Genomic DNA, 21537 nt, shown 5'->3' on the forward strand with positions numbered 1-21537 from the left:
GCGGCATGGGCATGATTCAATGCTCAAAGGTACTTTATACAGTGTTTTCATTTCTGCAGATTTTACATTCTCTACGATGAACTAATTGATTATGATTCTTTAGAAAGCGTTCCATTTTTATTTATATTCGGCGCAGCTCGTCCTATGTGGTCTAGTAATTAGAATTTCTAGCTTTCACCCAGGAGGCCCGGGTTCGATTCACGGCAAGGGAATGTTTTAATCTACAAAGATACTTAATCCCTATGTTCTTCGTTTATACACATGTTATGAAAATTTTTTATTGGTGATTCCCCTCTTAGGAAAAAGCTCCATAATCATTACTAGAAGCTTTGGTCGTTCCGTGTGGAGTAGTTTGTTACGATTTTTGTCTCTCACTCAGGATTCCCGGCACGGGTTTGTTTTAATTTAGTAAGGCTTTTACTATATTTGTGTGTTACCTTTTCGTATATAGACATTTTGTGCACTTGACGAAGAATTGAGATTGGCAATTCCTCTTAAGAAACAGCTCAGTATTTATTATTAGACTTGCAGGTCGTTCACGGGGTCTAGTGGTTAGGTTTTTTCTAGTTTTCACCAGAAGGCCCGGATTCTCTTCTTGGCATAGGAATGTTCAAATGTACGAAGATACTTAATCTGGATGTTTTTCTTTTGTATACATGTTGCACACTTTACGAAAAATTCTGATTGGCGTTATCTCTTAAGGAAAAGCGCTCCATATTTATCACTGCGAACAAAAACGTAATATTATTTATGATTAAAAATTAATAAATTATTCTTTTGAAAAATAAAGTGGAGTTTTTCTAATTTCATTGTCCTTTGCGGGGACTAAAATACATTAAAGCCGTATTACGCGGGACCTGGGGTCAGAAAAATTCGCCACTAACGGGAGGTGTCCGTTTTCAGGGAGTGTCTATTGAGAGAGGTTCCACTGTATTGGGATTTCGACGACACCCTACTCGACATACTTATTTTCATTAGCTCTTTTAATTTTTCTATTCTACATTCAGATCCTAAATTTAAGGTTCAAATATCGATTGAGCGGATCTAATTCCCTTTGAATACTTTCTGGATATTTTTTTTCAATCGCATACTATTTACTGATTGTCAACGTATTGCGCAGTTCAAATGACCAGTCATTATCTTTTCCTTTACACCGCGGGTAAATACTACTGACTCAATGGTGAAAGTACAATGAATAGCATTCGTAAATACTACAAAAGCGATAACCCATTGATATCCGATCGAGGTCACGGCTGAACATCGATACCAGACGAAAAGAGAAGCATCCACTTGTGATGGCTCTCTCAGCCCAGTGACCCAATTCTCTCATTAATATTCTACACCCAAGAAGACACCTTATTGACGATGGATATTAAACACGTCGCGTTTTGACGCAAGCCTGTCATTTCGTGACGATCCTCGCAATGAAATAACAGCAATAAAACGGTAGTTTTAGATAGGTAATGGACTCAGTGGGTCATTAATAGGATTTTCTTCCAACTTGTTGACCAGAGACGTATTTACAGGAGAGCTTAAAGGTGGGGATGTGAGCGTGCTATATATCCCATGGTAGCAAGTTCGGTGGAACCACAAATTTGAGGAATGAGTGGTCAAGAATATTATACCAAAATGGGAGAAGGCTGGCATAATTTGTGAGTTACCTAAAAGTGGTTTCTAGAGAGTCTGCAAGCATGAGACGACAAAAAATATTGGCTTCGAGGGGTTGCAAGCATATGAGTGACCAAAAAAGAATCATGGAGAGTCCGCAAGAATATGCACAACCAAAAATTACCAGGGGGGAAACCATTTCTATAGCTTAAAAATGGAATGACCAGAACAGTTTGCAAACGTGTGAGTGACCGCGAGCATGTGATTGACCAAAACAGTTTGCAAACGTGAGTGACGAAAAAAAATTTGCAAACGTGTAAGCGATCAAAAAATTTTGTAAATGTGTGAGCGATCAAAACAGTTTGCAAACATGTGAGTGGCCAGAACAATTTACATGCACGATCAAATTAGTGACTTAGTCCGAGAAGATAAACTGAAAGAGTAAAAGAGTCACCAAATGAAAGCGTGTGAGTGACTAAAAGAGTGGAAATAGCAGCGTATTTATAGGAGAAGGGGGGATGAGAGGACTATATATAGCCCAGGCGGAAAATTTGAGGAATGAATGGTTAAAAAAATTTGACGATAAGTGGACCACTTGCGGGTGAGAAGCGGACCAAGCTTTAACACCTGCGGGCTATTCACATTTTGCCACCACTTTCTCTCTCATTCTAATTTAATAGTTTGAACACCAATTACTTAAATTTGTTGACCTGGGCTATAGCTCGCTTTGCTCTGTAGGCATAAGATTAACATAGACATAAGATTGTGTGTGTGTGTGTGTGTGTTCCAAAGACATAAGATTGCTCCATTGTCATAACATAGAGATAGATTAATTGTTATATTATGTCTATGTTCTTTGCTGTTTTTCTCCCCCCCCCCCCCCCCCCGTAATTCCGCATCTGGTGTTGACTTGAAAGTGCTGTTTGTTCCCACGTGGAAGAGGAAACGCCACACAATATACAGATCATAAAGATTTCGGATTCCAGTAACGACTCATACTGTAGACAAGGATCAGTAAAAATTCCAAACGGGGAACCATTTTCTTCCCTTGTAAATAGCTCAATGGGCGTCACACTTGTGTTTCTAGCGTATCCATCGCCGAGTGACTTCCTTTTGTGACCAGAATGAAAAAAAAAAAATTCCCTTAGGAATAGCGGGTAGAATCATCTTGGTGGGTCGTGAAGAATAAAATGCTTTTCTTGTCTGGTGTTTGTATATGACCCCGGGTATGACCCCACGCAGACACACACACACATACACAACGCTTATCCAGGTAAAAATCTAAGTTTTTGTACCAGTGTATGCTTGAATGATTTGAATGGAGCATATACTCAGTCCCCCCTCTTTTTTTTTTTTCAAAACAAACAAACAATGTCCAGCTGAAGAAGAAAAAGGACATCAGAGTCACGTACATTCTGTCAAGATAATGCACATTGGCTGCAGGTGCCGTTACTTGGAGCGATTAGAGGGAACATTCCTTTCTCTTCTTTTGGGAATGTGGTAATCAGTTTAAGAAAAGCGATATCTCTGTCTCCAAGCGATTTGTTCCGGAGTAGGAACGCAAATAGCGTTTATCCTACAATTCACAGGGGGAAGAAGAGCCAGAGTTTGAATTTGGTAGGCCCAGGGCAAACTGATAGAGTGGTTAATTTTGTACTCGCGAGTTTGCGATGGGCACACCTTACCTCAGGGGGATCGCGAATTCTAAAGGGCCCACACGATTGGCACGTTTGAAAAGAAATAAGGGAAACATATTGGGATAAATCGAGAAGCTATTCATACTTTAGATGAGACAACCATAATTTTTTATGGGCAGTATATTTGCATTTCCTCATAATTATTGGTCTTTTATTGCTCTCATTGGGTTTCTGTATTTTTACTATAGTTTAGATCAGTGATTTCCAACGTGGGCGTTATCGCCTCATTGAGGGCAGATGGAATGTTCCAGGGGGGTGGTAGAAGTTACGGGTATAACGTAGTATCCTCGAGAGATCCATAGGGTTAGATTGCGTTGGGGAGAAAAGAAATTCTGAAGGGGGCGATGGGACAAAAAAGGTTGGGAAACTATGACCTAAATTCTAAACCATAGTATCCTAACCCTTTTTGTCCCATCGCCCCCAACGAAATCTAATCTAAATTTTTATACGGTCAAATATATACTGAATGATATTCTGTAAAGGTATCCGGGGTATTCATCTTATTGTCACACACAAAGGTCCATGGAACACAAAAAGTTAATCTCCCCGTCTAGACATCCATGAGGTGATTACATTTTGTCCCACTTCTCTATATTTCATCACAGACACGCACCCGCAACTCCAATACATGTGAAGTAATCAGACAGTCGAATAGGAATACTCAAATCCTGAGTCTTCACCCTCTAAGAATATCGATTAGGAGATATCCCGCCAACTTGAGAGCCTCTTATTTCAGCCTTGACGACCCTAGGTATTTTGTAAAGTTTCTCAAAGTGTGTGCCACGGTTCCTAGAGCCGTAACCAAGGGGGCGTTGCGGCGAGCAGGAAATATTGATCTGTGTGTCTAGTTATACTTTGAAGTGGTTCTTTTATATGGGGAAAAACGTCCACCCCAAACTATTCTGGGAGATGAACCATGAATAGGGCAAGGGAGCCACCGGGACTGCCCTATATCCTTTACTTTCTAGGTGCTGAAAAATCGGAAGATAACCTACTTCACATTAAATAAAAGATATTTTAAATGTGGGGGGGGGGGGTGGCCCGGGTTTTGTGATTTCTACCATGAAACGGAAAGGGTTAAATGTATTTGTGGAATCATTCACGATCGGTTAGTCAGTTCGATCCGTCCAAGGGTTCCACGTACGAATACGAGATGCTCTATTTATCGAGTTAACGACCCATCAGAGAGCAAAAAATAACAGAGTGGGTCTCGGAATCGATATCACAAGTGATTCAGTGAACCTCGCGAACCATCGAACAGGTTCAATGTTACGGAACCCGAAAAGGAACCCACGTGAACCACGTGAATTTTATCAACCTGAAATCGATCATCAACTCTCTCATCAATCACGTTCAGCCAGTCTGCGGTTAGTCTCGATTTCCACGTGCGCGCAGGGGTTTATTTCGTTTTTATTTTTTTTCAAACTTGGACTCGGTTTCTTCCTCGAAGGTAAAAAGTAGTGCGAGTGAGTTGTAATTTAAATACTTAAATGAATACGATAATGACTGGTTCTCACTCTCGAAAGGAATAAAAATAACAGCGTTGAACTTTGATATATGAAGACCTTGAACCGCGCCAATGTTAGGGGCGAATGGCATCCAGACTCGTCTTCTTCAAGGTGGAGAAGAAAGGAAGACGCGCCTTTGGAGTTACTTTCCCCTCAGGATTAACAAATGAGTAAATTTGGCTTCTTTATTGCACGTACGAGCAGAAATATCGATTATTCTGACCAATTAATTGAGGAAGAAGGAACAGGAAGAAGTGTGTCCACCAATCGTCAAGAATTAAGAAGCAGGTGTTTTTTTTTCCAAATTGGACTCTCTATCTCTGATGGAATTTCCCTAATTAATCTGTTGAAGAATAACTAACTTTAGTTTTTAAGGATTGCTATCTTCCAAGGACTGTAATGCAACCACAATCGTCTCGCACATTTCCCGGTTCATTCGTATTTTAATAAGAGCCATCACGTTTGAGTGACCCGCGACACGGTTGCATCTACATATCAAGTGACTTATTCAAAGATCATTGAAGTGACGTGTGGCACAGTTCAGATCCCTCTAACGGTCCACGGCACATTTCTGCATGACTTAAGTGACACGTGGCACATCTACAGATCGTTCAAGTGACCGACCCGCCAGCTATTTACAGGCCAGTTTTGTGTGTTCCTAGCGGGACAGCGCCAGGTCCCTGCCTGGTAAGAAGAAGAAGAAGAAGGCCAGTTTTGTGACGTGTGGCACAATTCAGATCACTTAAGTGGCTCACGGCACAGTTCTAGAGCACTGGAGATTTCGGCTGTCGTCTTATTGTCGTAAAAATGTTCGGTTTGACCCTCTGTGAAGTTCTAAATCGTTTTTATTTTCGTGCCATAAATTCAATTATCGTAATGCAGATTTTGTATGTACGTATACAGATAGAAGTTCATCTTACCTTCACCATGTTATGCATAGACACCGGAATCTGAGAACTCAGGGTGCTTACCCCCCCCCCCCATAAACTCTGTAAGAGGGCTTCACCCCTTCCCCTAAGAATTCTTAGATATACAATGTACTTGTATTACGCAATACATCCCTCCCACTTATGCTGGCGATCCTTAATCTCGTAAAGATGGGATGTCCCGCAAAAGCAATATTCCCAAAGATGAGAAACCGAACAGAAGTGCACCGAATAGCAAGTCATCACATAATCATTATTTTAAGAGTGCCTACCGGGACATAGGTGTTTGGCAGCCTTCAAGGCCATCAGTAAAAAAAAAAGGATTGTTGTAAAGTTGGGGAGAATTTTTTAAAATTGGAAAATGGAGTATAATTTCTTCGATTTTTTTGGGAACGTGCTTCTCCTGATGCTATGGCGTGGCACTTGTGGCGCGCGTGCCGAGGGTTGGCCACCCTAGCTGTAATGCATATTAAGATGAGGTTGAAAGTTAAGCAGATATGCAAGCAGCCATGTTCAAGGGCAGAGACTCGTCTACTTCAAGGAGGAGAAGAAAATAAAACGCCTCAAGTTACTTCCATTCCCCCCCACCCCACGTTTAATAGCTTCTCCATTGCGTGTAAAAGCCCGAAATATCTGCTATTTACTAATTAATTGAAGAAGAAGAAACTATAGAAGATAAGCGTCCAAGAATTAAGAAGCCAGTGTTTTCTAAATTGGTAACTCGAGAAAGTTTCCTAATTAACCTATTGAAAAGAATATCTAATTTTATAGTTTTTAAGGAGTGTTATCTTCTAGTGGACTGTAACACGACCACGATCTTCTCGTTTCCCGGTTCACTCATATTTTAAGGTAGCACTCTTCTATACCACTTTCTTTTATAGCACCTTTCTTAGCACTTTTCTATGAAATGGTATTGGAGTAAACATTAATAAAATTTTTTTGATAGAAAGTGCCTCAAAATGGTGAAAAAAGCCATGTCATTTTTATGAATAAAAGTCATTTTTATGTAAAATTTTAAACAAAACCCATGTAATATTCGACACAAGATTTCAAAAAATTCTATGATTGAATGAAGAGTTAATTGTTTTGCACAGTAGATTTAGCTAGTGATGATGCACAGGTTTGGTACCAAAATTTAAAGAATTGTATGTTATCAAGGAAACATTTTATTTTCTGGAAATTACGCTGAGGTGAACTCGGAAAGAAAAATCATCTTGTCTCTGCCGGGACAAAAAAGTAGCACCGTATAACAAGTAACAAACCGTATGTTATGCTCATAAGCTACCCCTAATTTTTTTGATATACGTTTGAATTTATTGAAATTTAATTTAACATCATCATCAATGGTACATCAGTACTGGTTCACCCCCCCCCCCTCCCATGCTGAGCAGCCGCCACTCATCTCTATCTTGGGCTTTGCTCTTTAGTTGGTTATAGATGGTACATTCTGCGTCATTCATTAGCGTTGGAATCCAGGTGACTCTGGGCCACAGAGTTATAATAGTATTATATCTTTAGTCTATGCTCTGGGCCTTTTCCTGGCTCTTCCCCCCTCCAATCCTGCCTTCCATCACGTCTCGCAGCAATTCGTCGTGCCGGAGAACACGTACCAACCAGTATAGGTGGCTTTACTTAATCCTTTCCAGGATTGGGTGATTTTCTCCCCAACCTGTGTTAATACTTGTGAATTAGGCCTTTCCAATGTCCAGCACCACATCTCCAGTGCTTCCAATCGTTTCGCGTCTCTCTTGTTTATGGTCCAGGTCTCTGATCCGTATAGTGCGGTAGACCACACATATACCTTACAGGCGTTTCGGTAGTTTAATCGGTAAGTTTTTGTTCATTAGCAATCCTTGTTTAGCACATGGTGTATAAAAATAACACTGTAATTAGACAAACATACAGAACCGGTACAAAACCTTAACAATGGAATATTCAACCTCAATAATGGGGAAAATACCATGTTAAAATTTTGTGATGATGCAATCGATGGATTTTAGATAGAAGTAATGTTTCAAACTCATATAAAATGTCAAAAATAACATCCTTCGTAAAAACGCGTTTAAAGATTACATTCACAGATTACTTGTATGTAAAAACGCAATACTAAAGTGGACGTAACTTCGGTTCTAAGAGTCACACAAACAAAACAAGGCCTATTTTGGAATCACAAGAAATGAGGCTTTCATAAAAAATGAAGGGAAAAAATAGATATTTTCTTCCAGGGTGACGTTTCCAGCTTAGTAGGATACCTTGGTTGAGGGCTACTTTATTAAGTGATCTAGAACAGTTTCGCGGGATACTTAAGTGACCTGTAGATGTGCCTCGACTCACTTAAATGATCTGCAAATATGTCTCTGGTTACTGAAATGATCCGTAAATGTGCCGCGGTGGCCTCTTAAGAGATTTGGATCGTCTGTGGCGTGGTGTCACTCAAGGGATGTGGGGATATGTCACGAGCCACTCGAGCGATGCGGGACTGCACCGTGTGTTACTTAAGTGGTCTGGAAATGTGCCGCTAAATTTCATTGTCACTAAATTCGGTTCCCGGCCGCGCGCCACATCAGATGACTCCTGCATTTTTCCAGCGGCACATGAGTTGAGCACGTTATGTTCTTATGTACATTGAGATGAGGAGAAGGGGTGAAATAGACATGCAAACCGTCATGTTTGTGGGGGGCGAATGGCATCCACACTCGTCTTCCACAAGGAGGAAAAGGAAGGGGAAGACGTGTCTTTAGTTACTTTCCCCCTTCACGGTGAACGAATGCTTGAAGACGGCTTCTCTGTTATTGCATTCAAGAGCCGAAATACCGATAATTTTGACTAATTAATCGAGGAAGAAGGAACTATAGAGGAAAGAAGCGCCCACCAATCGTCAAGAATTAAGAAGCTGGTGTTTTTTTTTTTCCGAAACAGAAAGTTTCCTAATTAGCCTGTTGAAAAAGAACACCTAATTTTATTTTTTCTAAAGGATTTTTAGCTTCCCAAGGACTATAACACGACCACGATCTTCTCGTTTCCCGGTTCACTCGTATTTTTAATGGACTGTAAGAGCCTCTAATGTATTGAAATGAGGAGAAGGTGAAATGGAGATATGCAAATTTTATATTTTTCAGAGAAAATTAACAATTTTTTTTCCCCTCGAGAACTTTCCTCAAATCATGATGATGATGATGCCGTTTTTTTTTTAAAAGGAAGATTTTTTAGCTAAAAATATGGAATGTTCTATATGATTTACGACAGTTAAACAAAAATAATATGGAACTCTTTACAGTCTTTTCCCTGTGTGGAGTTGATCTTTGATTTTTTTTTTGACGATGTTTTGACATGTTTTGCTCACATGTGCATCACCTGATTGATATTTAAAAGTCATACGTACGTTTTACTCACATCTTTATGTGTTTGAGTTATCTCTGGACAGCTGATGTTCCCAAACTTTTACGTTCACGGTTAAGTTGGGATCGAGATTAAAAATGTCTCGCGGCGGCCTTGGCTGATCTCGATGTGCCATAGTGGTTCTCAACCTGAGGCCATACGGACTCCTTCTTGGGATGTTATGGGGGCAAAGAAGGGTGAAAATGAAAGGGAAGGGTGTTACAGGTGGCTGAGAGGGCCACAGAGAGGTCTGAGAAAAAAAAAATTACATTGTGAAGAAATAAAGCTCTTGAATGAAATATTGTGGGGGTAGACGTGATGACTTCCAGACAGGTTCTGAACCCACGGCATGGACCCCCCCCCCCCATACTTGTTTTTTTACCTTTTATCAATAAACTCGATCAGGGTACCGAAGGGGTTGTTTGTTGGCAAATTCGCAGATGACGTGAAGGTAACAAGGATAGTTGGGGATCAAAGCGATAGGGGGAGTTTCTCCAGACCAGTGTTTCCCAAAATGGGCAATATCGCCCCCCTTTTGGGCGATGGAATGGTCCAGGGAGGCGATATAGAATTATGTATTTAACACAGGATCCTATGGGTTCACTTGAGTTGTGGGACGATGTGAGAGAAAAAGAATTCTGATGAAGGGGGCGATCAAAAGTTTGGGAAACTTTTTGTTAAAGCGTGGGCAAATAATGGAGCATGTCTTTTAGCGTTGACAAGTGCATGCTCGCTCATTTTAGTTCGATTAACTAACGTTTGACTTTCTAGTTGAATGGTGTTATTGTTCCGGATGCAATTAGGATCACAAGTCTGGGTATTCTTATTGACGAGCGGCTTCGGCGTTCTGAACATTGTTCAGTGGTGGTCAAAAAAATCGAATAAGATGTTCGGTTTCATTCTCAGACAGGTCTCTTCACGTCAGGGCCGTCATGGACCCCCTCCGGGCCAAGTGATTTTTCTCAGGAAGAAAAACTCAACCATTTTTTTGTTTTTCTGAGACCCCTCTGGCCGCGCCCGGGTGGGCCCGTGCATTAAGATGGCGCTGCTTCACGTTCTCCTAAGTGATCCTTCCATTTTTTCATGACTTAGTTCGTCCTGGATTGGATCATGGCGTCAGATTTTGGGGACCGAACTTACAGGGGGACATTGAATGGTCGAGGGGTGCAGAGAAGCGTCACGCGTGCTCTTGATGGAACACGGGGCTTAAGATACGAAGAGACACTTGATCTTTTGAAAATGTTTACATTGGAAGAACGCAGGTGACGGTAGGGGGGATATGATTAAAGTGTTTAAAATTTTTCAACGGGATGGATAAAATGGACTATGAAATATTAATACATCGTCAGTCACTGCTTCGATAAGGGGACACCAGTATCGTTTAGTAAGGGAGAATTCCAGGTTGTAGTGTCCAGGGAGTTTTTCTCTAATAGGCTCGTGAATAAATGGAATAGCTTACCATCAACGGTCGTGAATTCTAACACAATTGACACGTTTGAGAAAAAAAAATACGATAATCATATTGATATAAATCGAGAAGCTTTAAGGGGTGAAATTTGCGCCCCTTCCTCCTGGTCCGGTGCTTGAAGCACCAGACACGCCTGATCCTTTCTAGTTATGGCCCCGTCGATTAATCAATTATTATAATATTACAGTGGCAATATATACACTCTATACTTTCCAGTATAATAAATTTTATAAAAATCGTAATCAATTACAGAATGGATTATCATTTTACATGTTACATGGATTGCAGAAATAAAACGGCAATTCCCAATAACGGCTGCTTTCCAATAGCGGCCACATTTTCTTGGTCCCGTTCGTGGCAGTTGTTGGGAGGTTTTACTGTATTTGGACCGGGTAAAAGGGCCAAAGAAAGAAATCTGTTCCTGAAAGTATTCGAACTGAATAAAACCAATACAGAGAAGTTGGCTCCTGACAATGCTTGGGCTTGAAAGGTTCGATCAGTTCGAAAGTCCCAGAGAGGAATTTATTTTTAAAAATACTTGGATCGAGTAAAGGCCGCAGAGAGAGAAGTCCGTTCCTGAAAATACTGCGGCTGAATAAAGGTCACAAACAGAAGTCTATTCCTGAAAATGCAGAATTCGGGCTGTCTGTCAACTATCACAAAGAAAAATCTGTGGTGTTTCTGAAGAGAGATTTGGACTGAGTAAAAATGAGAGGGAGAGAGAAGTCATAAAAAACTGGACTAAAAGTAAAAGTTACTGAAATAAGTTTGTTCCCGACAATGTTTGAACTGAAAAAAGTCACGAACAGAAGTCTGGACCAAAATGTCTGGACCGAGTAATAGTCGAAAGGGGTAAGTCCATTCATGAAAATATTTGGTTTGATTGCAAGTAACAAACTGTTCTTGAAAATGTTTGAGCAGTGTAAAATGTCCTGTGCTAACGAGAATACACTGAGTGAGATCATGAAGCAAGGGTGCACAACCTCCAACCCGTGGGTCGGATGGAATCCCCTGGGTGGGCCGCATCTGGCCTGCGAGAGTTTTTCCCGGAAGAAAAAGTATCGAAAAACACAACACGATAAATATCTAAGCTGACCATATTCCCATCTTAGAAAATACGAAACAAAAAATTATCAAAAAGCATGCAAAGTTGTCATTTCCAGTCAAAGGGAAGTGAAGTTCCCATTTACAGCCGAAAAATTTGTCAAAGACAAATAACGTTGCCAATTTTAGATTAAAAAATTTTCGTACACACGTAAAGTTGCCATTTACACCCGAAAAAATTGTCGCAAGCAAAATAAAGTTGTCAACTATCGCTAAAAGTGCTGAAAATTCACCAATTGCGGAAAACGATGAGTAGTCCTACAGCAAGTCAAAATCTAACGCACCAAAAAGTATATGTTTGACAGGCCCGTCATTTCGGGGGTCAGGGGGGCCGTGTTGCTCCCTTCCCCCCGGCTTTTGAAAATACACTAAAAATGGTATATATATATATAATTATAAATACATCGAATACATGTTCTTTGCCCCCCCCCCGGAAAAAGTTGAAATCACGGCCCTGAGAGAGAGATGTTTGACAAATATAAATGTACTTATACAACTGTAACTAATTCCGATAATTGGTCATAATTATGATAACATTATTTACAACTCATGAAAATAATCTTAATATTCTTGATTTTAAAAATTCAACTAAGACTTGTTGAAAATAAGGGGAAAAAACAGGGTATTTTTTTTTTATAAAAAATAAGTTGGGGGTGACCAAAATTACGGGAATATCTTGTAAAATAAGCATCACATATAGTCACTCTTTATATACAAGTTTCTTGCCCGCGGGTGGCAGAAACACCGCAAATCTTGCCCACGGACTGAAAAGGTTGCGCACCCCCTGTCATAAAGACATCAATGGTCGGTCATAACTTTCTACGTACAGACTTCTGTAATTAGTTTTACTCGCTGGAAAATAAAGAACAGTTACTGCTTATACTCAACCATAGCAGTGTCGTGTCATTTTTCCCCCAGTGATCGAGTAGCCCACACTCGACTGCAAAAAAAAAAACATGCTTCTAAACATCAATCATCATATTTAGGTATCGTGTGCATGACACAACAAGCTTTTAACACATGCATCTAATGCCCATGACATCACACGTCTCAAAAAAAGTCTCGGGAAATAACGCACGAATACTACCTAATATTACGTCCACGGTGAAATTTTTCCACGCATTGCAGCACCACCTGACATTATCCACCATTCACTGTCTCTCGATCGCAGTGCAATAAATCAAATTATATATATTTGCATACACGTCGCGGATATATTTCGCAGAACAAAAATGTCAGGGAGCAAAAGCAATCAATTAGGCGGAAACCCCCAAGAATCGAATCATTTAACAGGTGACAGAATTTATAACGAAAGTAAGTATCAAAATACACACATTACGCATTCGAGGGGGAAAAAAATATGTATATCAACGGTACGTGATCTGTGTTATTGTTTTTTTTCATTAATAGTTTTATTATCATTTCCGTTTCAAGTCTCCTTTTTGCGTCAGGTGCGGCAACATCATAACAAGAACTTGGTGCGTTTTTGTTTTTTTTGATACTGTGTGACCATCGATTTAACTCACGCACGATTACGACGACGTCCGAAGACTGGCCACCATTCACCGCCACAGCACGTTCCCCGTGCGTATTCTTGTCATCTGCAACGAGAAGAAGAGTTTCAAACAGACCGGCTTTCTTTTTCTACGCTAAAAAGTAACCAAGTAATTGGAAATTAAGGAGAAAGAAGTAAAGAAAAACCTGTGTATGACGTACGTACGCAAGCTCGTCCGCGAGGCGTACGTCACACGAGGAAAGAAGACAGAGAAAAACCTGTGAACGTCAAACTCGGTAGATGGCGCTTTGGATGTCTTCGCGGGTAAAATAAAGAACCGGGGACCGAACCCTGAACATTCATTAAATAAATGGATCTTGGGTTTGTTGTCACTTCAGAAGAGTTTTCTTAAGCTTTTGTGGTGTTAATGTGTATATTGTGAGTGTTTCCCTTCGATTTCTCTGGTTTGGGAATTGGACAGGTATTATTCGTGTGTGGATTCGAGAAGGACTGTCTTCTGTAATTTATATTCTCTCATTGATTTATTTTTCATTAAATTTGATACAATGAAAATCACAGCCACGAAAGGACGGATTGGACTTTTGCTTCTTGGACTTATCGGGATATTTGTGTTGACTTTAGGCTCCATATTGACCGGCTTCCATGATGTGATCATCCGATTCTTCCTCGAGAAGGTGAGTTTGATTCCAAATTTTTCAATTGAAAAACAAAATTACATAATTTTTTTACATTTGAAAATTTTTCTTATGAAAGTTCTTTAATGAAACGTGAATTCATTTGAGATGGGAAATTTCTCTTCCTGAACTCTTTGTGAGGAAAAAGAATCTTCCCTTCTCTTCCAAATGCTGGCAAATCCTGTAAGTTTGCTTAACATTGCGCTTCAGAACAACGCCGTGAAAACAAGACGTAGGAATTTCGAGAAATTAGTCCTATATACGGTGAAATTTCTTAAGAAATCACCACGTAAATTCATTAAAATAATTTAATAAATTTTATTATTTAATTCTTTTAAAGTAAATAGGAATCTCCGAAAATTCATTTTATGATGAAGTGTTTCGCAAGAAATTATCACGTAAATCATAAAAGAAATTTACAAAATTTTATGACTTAATTTTTCTAAAGATATTTCTTATGTTATTAAATATTAGGGTATTTATGAAATTGAAATATTTTCAAACAGTCTTCAGCCGCCTAGCAATAAAGTGATTGGCACACGGACTGTTGAGCCGGCGTGGGTCTGGGCCCTAGCTGGTTATGGCTGCCCTACGTACAGCATTTTTAGTCACCATTAAACTAAAATTCCTAAGTATTTTGGACTGGGTCGTCTTTTGGTAGGGAAGAAGAAGTCACAGTTGAAACTGTGATTTTGGGCTAATTGTGACCAATCAGACTGCTTAAAATGACCGTAGTATGATGAAAAAACCAAAAAAAAATTTATCTTTTCTTCAAGATTGAATTCAATTTCTCTCAATTTACTAGACGCATATTTGAAACTATTCAAAGGTTCGAATGTCAAGCACTGGTTAGAATAATACCGTGGAAATATATATCTATAAACTAAAATGAACTCGTTAATCAGAAATTGCCCATCAGCACAGCCGTTTAAAAATTTGTTGGAAATCAGAGCATGGTCAGGGCCAGGTTTCTCATAAGCTCGGGCTCTGGGCAAATATGATTTTTTTTTGTATGTAGTCTTCTTTGAGGCCGCGGAGTATGCGGGGGGGGGCATGTGAGCTGTACCTGAAGTATAAAAAAGCAGCCAATTCGGGCATTTTGAAAATTTGTGGGCAATGGGCACGTGCCCCGCTCGCCCATGCAAGAAACAGGCCCTGGCATGATCGTGGAATATGAATTTTTTTAAGCGTCCAGTGCTTCAACATGGTAAATTCACTCTGACAAATGAAGCGCGCAAAGCTGCGGATATTTACGTTATGTGGAAAAACCTGCTTTAAGGATTCTTTCAATATGATATACCACCGGGCATTCAAAACATCTTCAACTGATTTTTCCCCTCACTTATCTTATACCGCAAAGGTCATTTGTCTTCGAACTCGTAACTACGGATAGAGACCATAACCTAATCACGCCCTTCAAAAGATCACCTCAGTTTTATAATGTTGTATTGCATGAAACTGAAGATGTGGGTAGTGCAAAATTAATCTTTCTTCGCGAATCACTTTCATTTGAACGTGCATGGAATAGGGGATTCCAGGCTTCAAAAAAAAGAGTTGTTGGTGTCAGATCATCATGGCCTATGGTTAAAAAGCGATACATATCAATGGGAAACGCGGGATAAAAATACCTATCCCGCCCTTGAAATTGTTGAATAAAACACAAGCCATGATTGAGATGGTAAGAAATATGCAGCGTTAGTGGGAAGGCTGGCGAGTACTCTGACCTCTGTTGAAAGAGTAGGAGTTCCGTCAGGGAAACTTCGTCCCACCCATACCACCTCGTCGAGAAGAACCCTCCGCTTCAAAATGCCATGCATATTGATCATTCAATCAAAGTCTCTCTTATCCTGCAATCTTCTAGTTTTTCTAATTTTGAGAAATATTTTGAGGTTATTTAAATCAATCGGGGTCTCAAAGGTATCTTCGATTTTGGATAGATTTTAATTTTATTTCTTGCGCAATCTAATTGCTAAAATCTAGGTCTTCATGATCCATATAAGAATCAAAATGAATCGTGATTAACAGATGACTCAATCAGGTAGGATGACCAAACGTTAAAAAATTTAATTTTATGTAAAATTGTTATTTTTTAACGCAGCAATTATGAGTAAATTAATCAAGATTACATTTAGCCAGTCATCTGGTCAATTAATTTCTCCGTGTACCCGTCTGTGTGTGTGTGTGTGTGAGAGAGAGAGAGAGAGAGAGAGAGAGAGAGAGAGAGAGATTACCAGTTTGTTTGCTAAATAGAAGTAAGTATTTCATTCTTCATTATATTCGGGATAAACCGGAAATTGGCATAACATCCTAAGGCATGGGCTCACCCGGGCACGACCCGGAGGCCTCAAGAGAAAACGGGGGCCCTACAAAAATGGAATCTGGTTGAGATTTTCAGAAATTTACCTGGTAGGTCCTCAGAAAAATCATTTGGCCCGGGGGCCCCATGATGCTCTTAAGACGGCCCTGGTCATAGGCACCATCGTTGCATTTAGCCATGGCGTCCTATTCCGTCATAGGCACCATCGTTGCATTTAGCCATGGCGTCCTATTCCGTCATAGGCACCATCGTTGCATTTGGCCACGAGCAAGTAATTTCATAGCAATTACATAATCAAAATAACATTCATAGCATGATGAAAAATCAACAACATCAGTGTATTTGATGAAAGAACTCGTGAAAAAAAAAGCAAAAGATACGAGGACGGTCAAGGATTCTCCAACGGGGAAACAAAATAGTTTCAAAGTCTTACATTTTATGAAAAATTATTTTTAGCGCTATAATTGTGAGTCAATTAATCAAGTTCACTTTCAAACCGCAATAAAAAGTCAATAACATCGGTCTATTCAATGATGAAACTTGTGAAAAAATAAGCGGAGGCAAAAGATGTGAGGATACTTTAAGAAGGATTACCCCACGGGGAAACAAAAAATATCGAATCTGTATGAAATACCACTTTCAATTAATTTCCTCGATGTGGGGGGGGGGGGAGCTCGATTACCCGTTGAGTATTCCCAACCCGAATATGAAAATATCCAAGTACGAATATAAATTAGCTGTAATACCCAGTGCTGAGCGGGTTTTCACAATATACTGGCAGCATTAAAGAGGTGATAAACCACTGTTAAGGGATTGTGTCTGAAAAGCATTGTTAAGAAACCACGGTAACCAAATCAAACATCCCAAAGTCATTGTTGGGGTCAAAGAACCATTGCTGCCCAGCAATAATTTTTTGCCTATTTCGGATCTTTTCCCAGATCTGACAAACTTTTGCGATAGCCTATTTTCAAGTCGGGGTCTTGTATGGTATGTATGTAAAATTTTGTGAAGATCGGTCTAAAAAATTCTAGATTTGTATAAACACACAGACAGAATTTTATAGACAGTATAATAATATTCAGATATGAAAATATCGCCACAAAAAAAAAAAAACACTTTTTAATGCTCACAAGTAATTATACGCGTAATTTTCTTAACGAGTAGAGTTATTAGCATTAGCGCGTAATAGCATTAGCTAATATTTCGAATGTTCGAATCGACGTCACATAAGAGGTGGGGGCGGGGGGGGGGGGCCCATACGAAATTTCTACTTCTCGGTAAATAATGTGTTTTAACTGTGATGCTCGTCTCGGAGTTCCATAATTGCCGAGGGCATCGAGGAAACGAATGAAGGGCAGTAAATGAAAAAAGAAAAAGGTTATCAATACAATAAGGAAAGAAAAATCCGTAAAAAATAAATGCGACTGCGAAATATATATTGCAGCAATTAAAGACGGCAAAAAGACCATTTTTGCCGTCTCCCCTTTCCACTTTACTCTCTCGATATTCAGGTTTTCCTCAGCTATTACAAGTTATAAAGATTAGTTGCATTTTGCATTATTATCAGTAGATGTGACTCGAAGGGAATATAGTTACTCATAGTGAAAAAGAAAACCAAAAAAACGTGAGACAAGCTTCCCTTTTTCCTCCTTTTTTTTTTTTTTTTCTGAACTTGAAACTGGCCGTAACGTAGCAATTAATGATTTGCAAATGTATGTATAGCAATTTCTCTAATATGATTGATGAAAAGCGTATTCTCAGCGTCAAACAGTACCTGTGATCGGAAAGCTTTTATAGACGAAATTATTTATTGTTGAAGTTGTACGCGTGAATATTCATAAATTACAGTATAAATATTTATAGTTCGTGATGATTATCACAAGTTTCTTATGCGTTTCACATAAAATAGATGTTTATCATCGGTAGGTTTTTTTTTATTATTTCACAGTAATTAAACGTAATGTTGATCAAAATCCTGGCAGCAGGTTCCAGTCTCGTGCTGCTGGATCTGTAACTTTCCGATTTATTTTCGGTATGAGAACTGGATATTACCCGGTGGGTAGCTGTAGATTCCCATACGGAGTAGTGACCAGTTTCCTCGATTGGGAGATGAACAGTTTCTTCCAGTTCATTGAAACAATAACTACTGATTCAACTATCATTGCTTCTCCCGTGGAAAGTGTAACCAAGTATTTGAAAGCCGAGATTCTCCGTCGGGGAGGTAAAACGTTTCCCGCGAAAGGAATTCCCGAAAAAGTGTAAATTTCCCCCCGGCCTAATGAAACAATAACAGTTTATTCCGTGGATGTAGCTTCTTCCGTGAAAGGTGTGAACGAGTATTGTCCAATGGAAAGCCGAAGATTTCCCACCGGGAAGGTGAAAAGTGTTTCCCCAACGAAATTCCCGAATTTCCCGAAGGAAAGCTGTAAAATTTTCTCCAGTTCATTGATACAATTTCTGCTTATTCAGCTGTTATTGCTTCTTTCATGAAAAGTGCAACCAAATATTACCCGATGGCAAGCCAGAGATTCCCCGTCGTAGAGGTAAAACTTTTCCCCAAAAAAAAATTTCCGCTTTCCCCAATGAGGAGCTGAACACTTTTCTTCAGTCCATTGACACAGTAACCGCTTAGTATGCAAATTAATGGCCGAACAAGAAACACGAACAAAACAACCCTTCTTTCCCCCGAAAATTCTATTTCTCTCAATGTGTTAAAGCGCACCAGAAATTAGACCAAATATTTTCTTTTCTAAGCAAGTGTAAGACGGGTTTTTTTGAATCATTTCTCCAGTGAAAGTCACGTTTTCCTTTCAATGTCAAGGGAAAGTCACGCGATAACTGAAACTTTGAAAACAAACAAATAAAGTAACAGTCACGAACGTCGAGGCAAATAACGCGAAAAAATTACTTTAGCCTTTTTTTACCATTCTTCAGTTCGGAGCTGAAGGCAATTTTGAAGAGGAAAGGGTTACACTATGACCCTAAGGTTATCAAAGAAACGTCAGGAACGAGAAAAAAGCGAATATTTCCATAATCACTGGTATATTTTTGTACTTTAGTCCCGACCCCACTGAAGGGGCAAGATAAGCCCCACAAAAGTAAGCCTTTGAACACAGTTAAACAAACGTGAACATAATCCGATAAGGGCCAGCGTGTCTCTCCCGGATGGAGAAACCACACGATGGTGATCATTGATCAACCCTTTCCTCAAAAATCACTGAACTACGCTGTAAAATATTCGGGAATTCCGTTAGGGGAAACTTTTCACCTTCCCGACGGGGAATTTCCAGCTTTCCATTGGGAATAATACCGTGTTGCATTTCTCAAGGAAGAAGCTACCTCAGCTCAATACGCAGTTATTGTTTCATTAAACTAGAGAAAAATTTCACAGCTTTTTTTTTTTTTTTTGGAGGATTCGGGAATGCCGTTGAGGAAGTATTTCACCTCCCCGACAAGAAATATCCAGCTTTACAAATGCGTAATATTCGGTTGCATTTCTCCAAATGGAAGAAGAAATTTTAGCTCAATACGGTTATTGTTTCGTTAACCTCGAGGAAACTTTACAGCTTTCCTCCGGAGAATTCAGGAATTCCGTTGCGGAGGACGTGGAATCTCAGGCTTTCCATCGAATAATTCGGATTCTATGCCAGCGGTTCTCAACCTTTTTTGACTCGCGGAGCCTTAGTAATAAAATTCTATGGCGGAGCACAGTAGGCTCATTTTTTTAATTATTCATTAAATTTACAGATTTATTTTTACTATTTAAAAATATTTATAACTATTTTTTTTAATTTTACTGTTTTTTTTTTTAATTTCCTCGAGCGGCCGCGGAGCACAGTTTGAGAACCGCTGTTTCTATGCCTTTTTTAATGAAGTAAGTCTCTTTTTTTTTTTTTTTTGATTTTCAGCCGATGCAAAGCAAGGGGTATAGGGGGAAAGTGTTTTGCGAAGAAATCAACTTCACAAAATATCTGGGCTATGCCATTGCTAAAATAAGAGGCGAGATATCTCGTCGATTCCGGTTGGAGGATTGACCAACTCTGGCAGAAAAATTTAAATAATTTCCTTAACCGGTGACATTTAGGTAAAAAATAGATTGACAAGATCATGGGATTTTTTTTTTGTTTTTTCAAAGTCAATACCAACGATGAAGGATGTCGTCCCGTCCGTAACGTCTTCTTCTACAGTTGGAAAGAAAATAAATAGAAGGTATATAAAGATATGCCAACAGTCAACAACGAGGTCACGAAACGTCCTTGAGAACCGCTTGTTGAAGAGAAAAATATATAAAAAAATTCAGCTTTTTTCGGCGTGATTTGAATCAATGAAAAGCCAACGTCGCCGCCGCCGTCTCTTTTTCAAAACCACGGGGTGTGGAATCTCATCACATATACATGCATATTTCAAGAAACTCTATATATATACAAAAAAAAGACAGGATGAAATCTGTTAGATTTTCTTTTTTCGAGGATTTCTTTCGGAATTTCCGAAGAAAGACTAAATTAAAAAAAACCAGAAATTACACTCTCCGGAAACGGGCGTCATGGCGAGGGATATTTCCATATAGTTTCCGAAACATGCGTTTTATTGGAAATTATTCAACGTTGTTCGCAACAAGTAGGTTCGTTGTATGTTTCCCCTTACGGATGGAGATACCGTGGGTGGTATATGGTAATTTCCTCGTCTCGGGCTCGTTCTCGTAAATCACGTAGATGCTCGTTTCTTTTGCCTTTTTTTATATTCATCGGTTAAAATTTTGGTTGCTTGTGCCCTTTTTGGAGGAAATACGCCGTTTTTTGAAGGCTAATCTCCTGAGAACATAAAGCTCGCAACGACCCCCAAGTCTAAACTTCTTCGTACGAGACTATTTTATTTCTTAATAGGATAGGACTCTTAGCACCTGCTGATCAGGATTGTTTTCGCGTATAGCGGAACGTAGTGGTATTCTTTAAAAAAAATTGTTAATTAGGGAAGCCTATTAGTATTTTCAAATTTGGGGTGGAGAGATTGGCAAATTTTTAATCTAATTATATTTCTCTTATTCGTTTATTTTTTGTCTGTCCGCAAATTATTTCTCTTATTCGTTTATTTTTTGTCTGTCCGCAAATTATTTCTCTTATTCGTTTATTTTTTGTCTGTCCGCAAATTATTTCTCTTATTCGTTTATTTTTTGTCTGTCCGCAAATTATTTGTGTTAGTAATTTATTTTTTGCCTGTCCGTAAATTATTTCTCTTATTCATTTATTTTTTGTCTGTCCGCAAATTATTTCTCTTATTCTTTTATTTTTTGTCTGTCCGCAAATTATTTGTGTTAATAACTTATTTTTTGCCTGTCCGTAAA

At 39.2% G+C, this 21537-nt stretch overlaps 1 protein-coding gene across 1 annotated transcript in view; it reads left to right on the top strand.

Moving 5' to 3' along the window:
• The first annotated feature begins 13541 nt into the window (after positions 1 to 13541).
• LOC149069923 (lysosome membrane protein 2-like) overlaps positions 13542 to 21537 on the top strand; it is a 51981-nt gene continuing 43985 nt past the window's right edge. Inside the window, exon 1 of the mRNA XM_089249772.1 lies at positions 13542 to 13879. Within this exon, the coding sequence (XP_089105898.1) occupies positions 13751 to 13879 (129 nt within the window). The 5' untranslated portion in view covers positions 13542 to 13750. The remainder of the gene's footprint in view (positions 13880 to 21537) is intronic.

Source organism: Pholcus phalangioides, unplaced genomic scaffold (genome assembly GCF_987345545.1).
Source record: "Pholcus phalangioides strain wild (caught in Gottingen) unplaced genomic scaffold, Ppha-v1.0 ptg000022l_1, whole genome shotgun sequence".
Classification (NCBI taxonomy): domain Eukaryota; kingdom Metazoa; phylum Arthropoda; class Arachnida; order Araneae; family Pholcidae; genus Pholcus; species Pholcus phalangioides.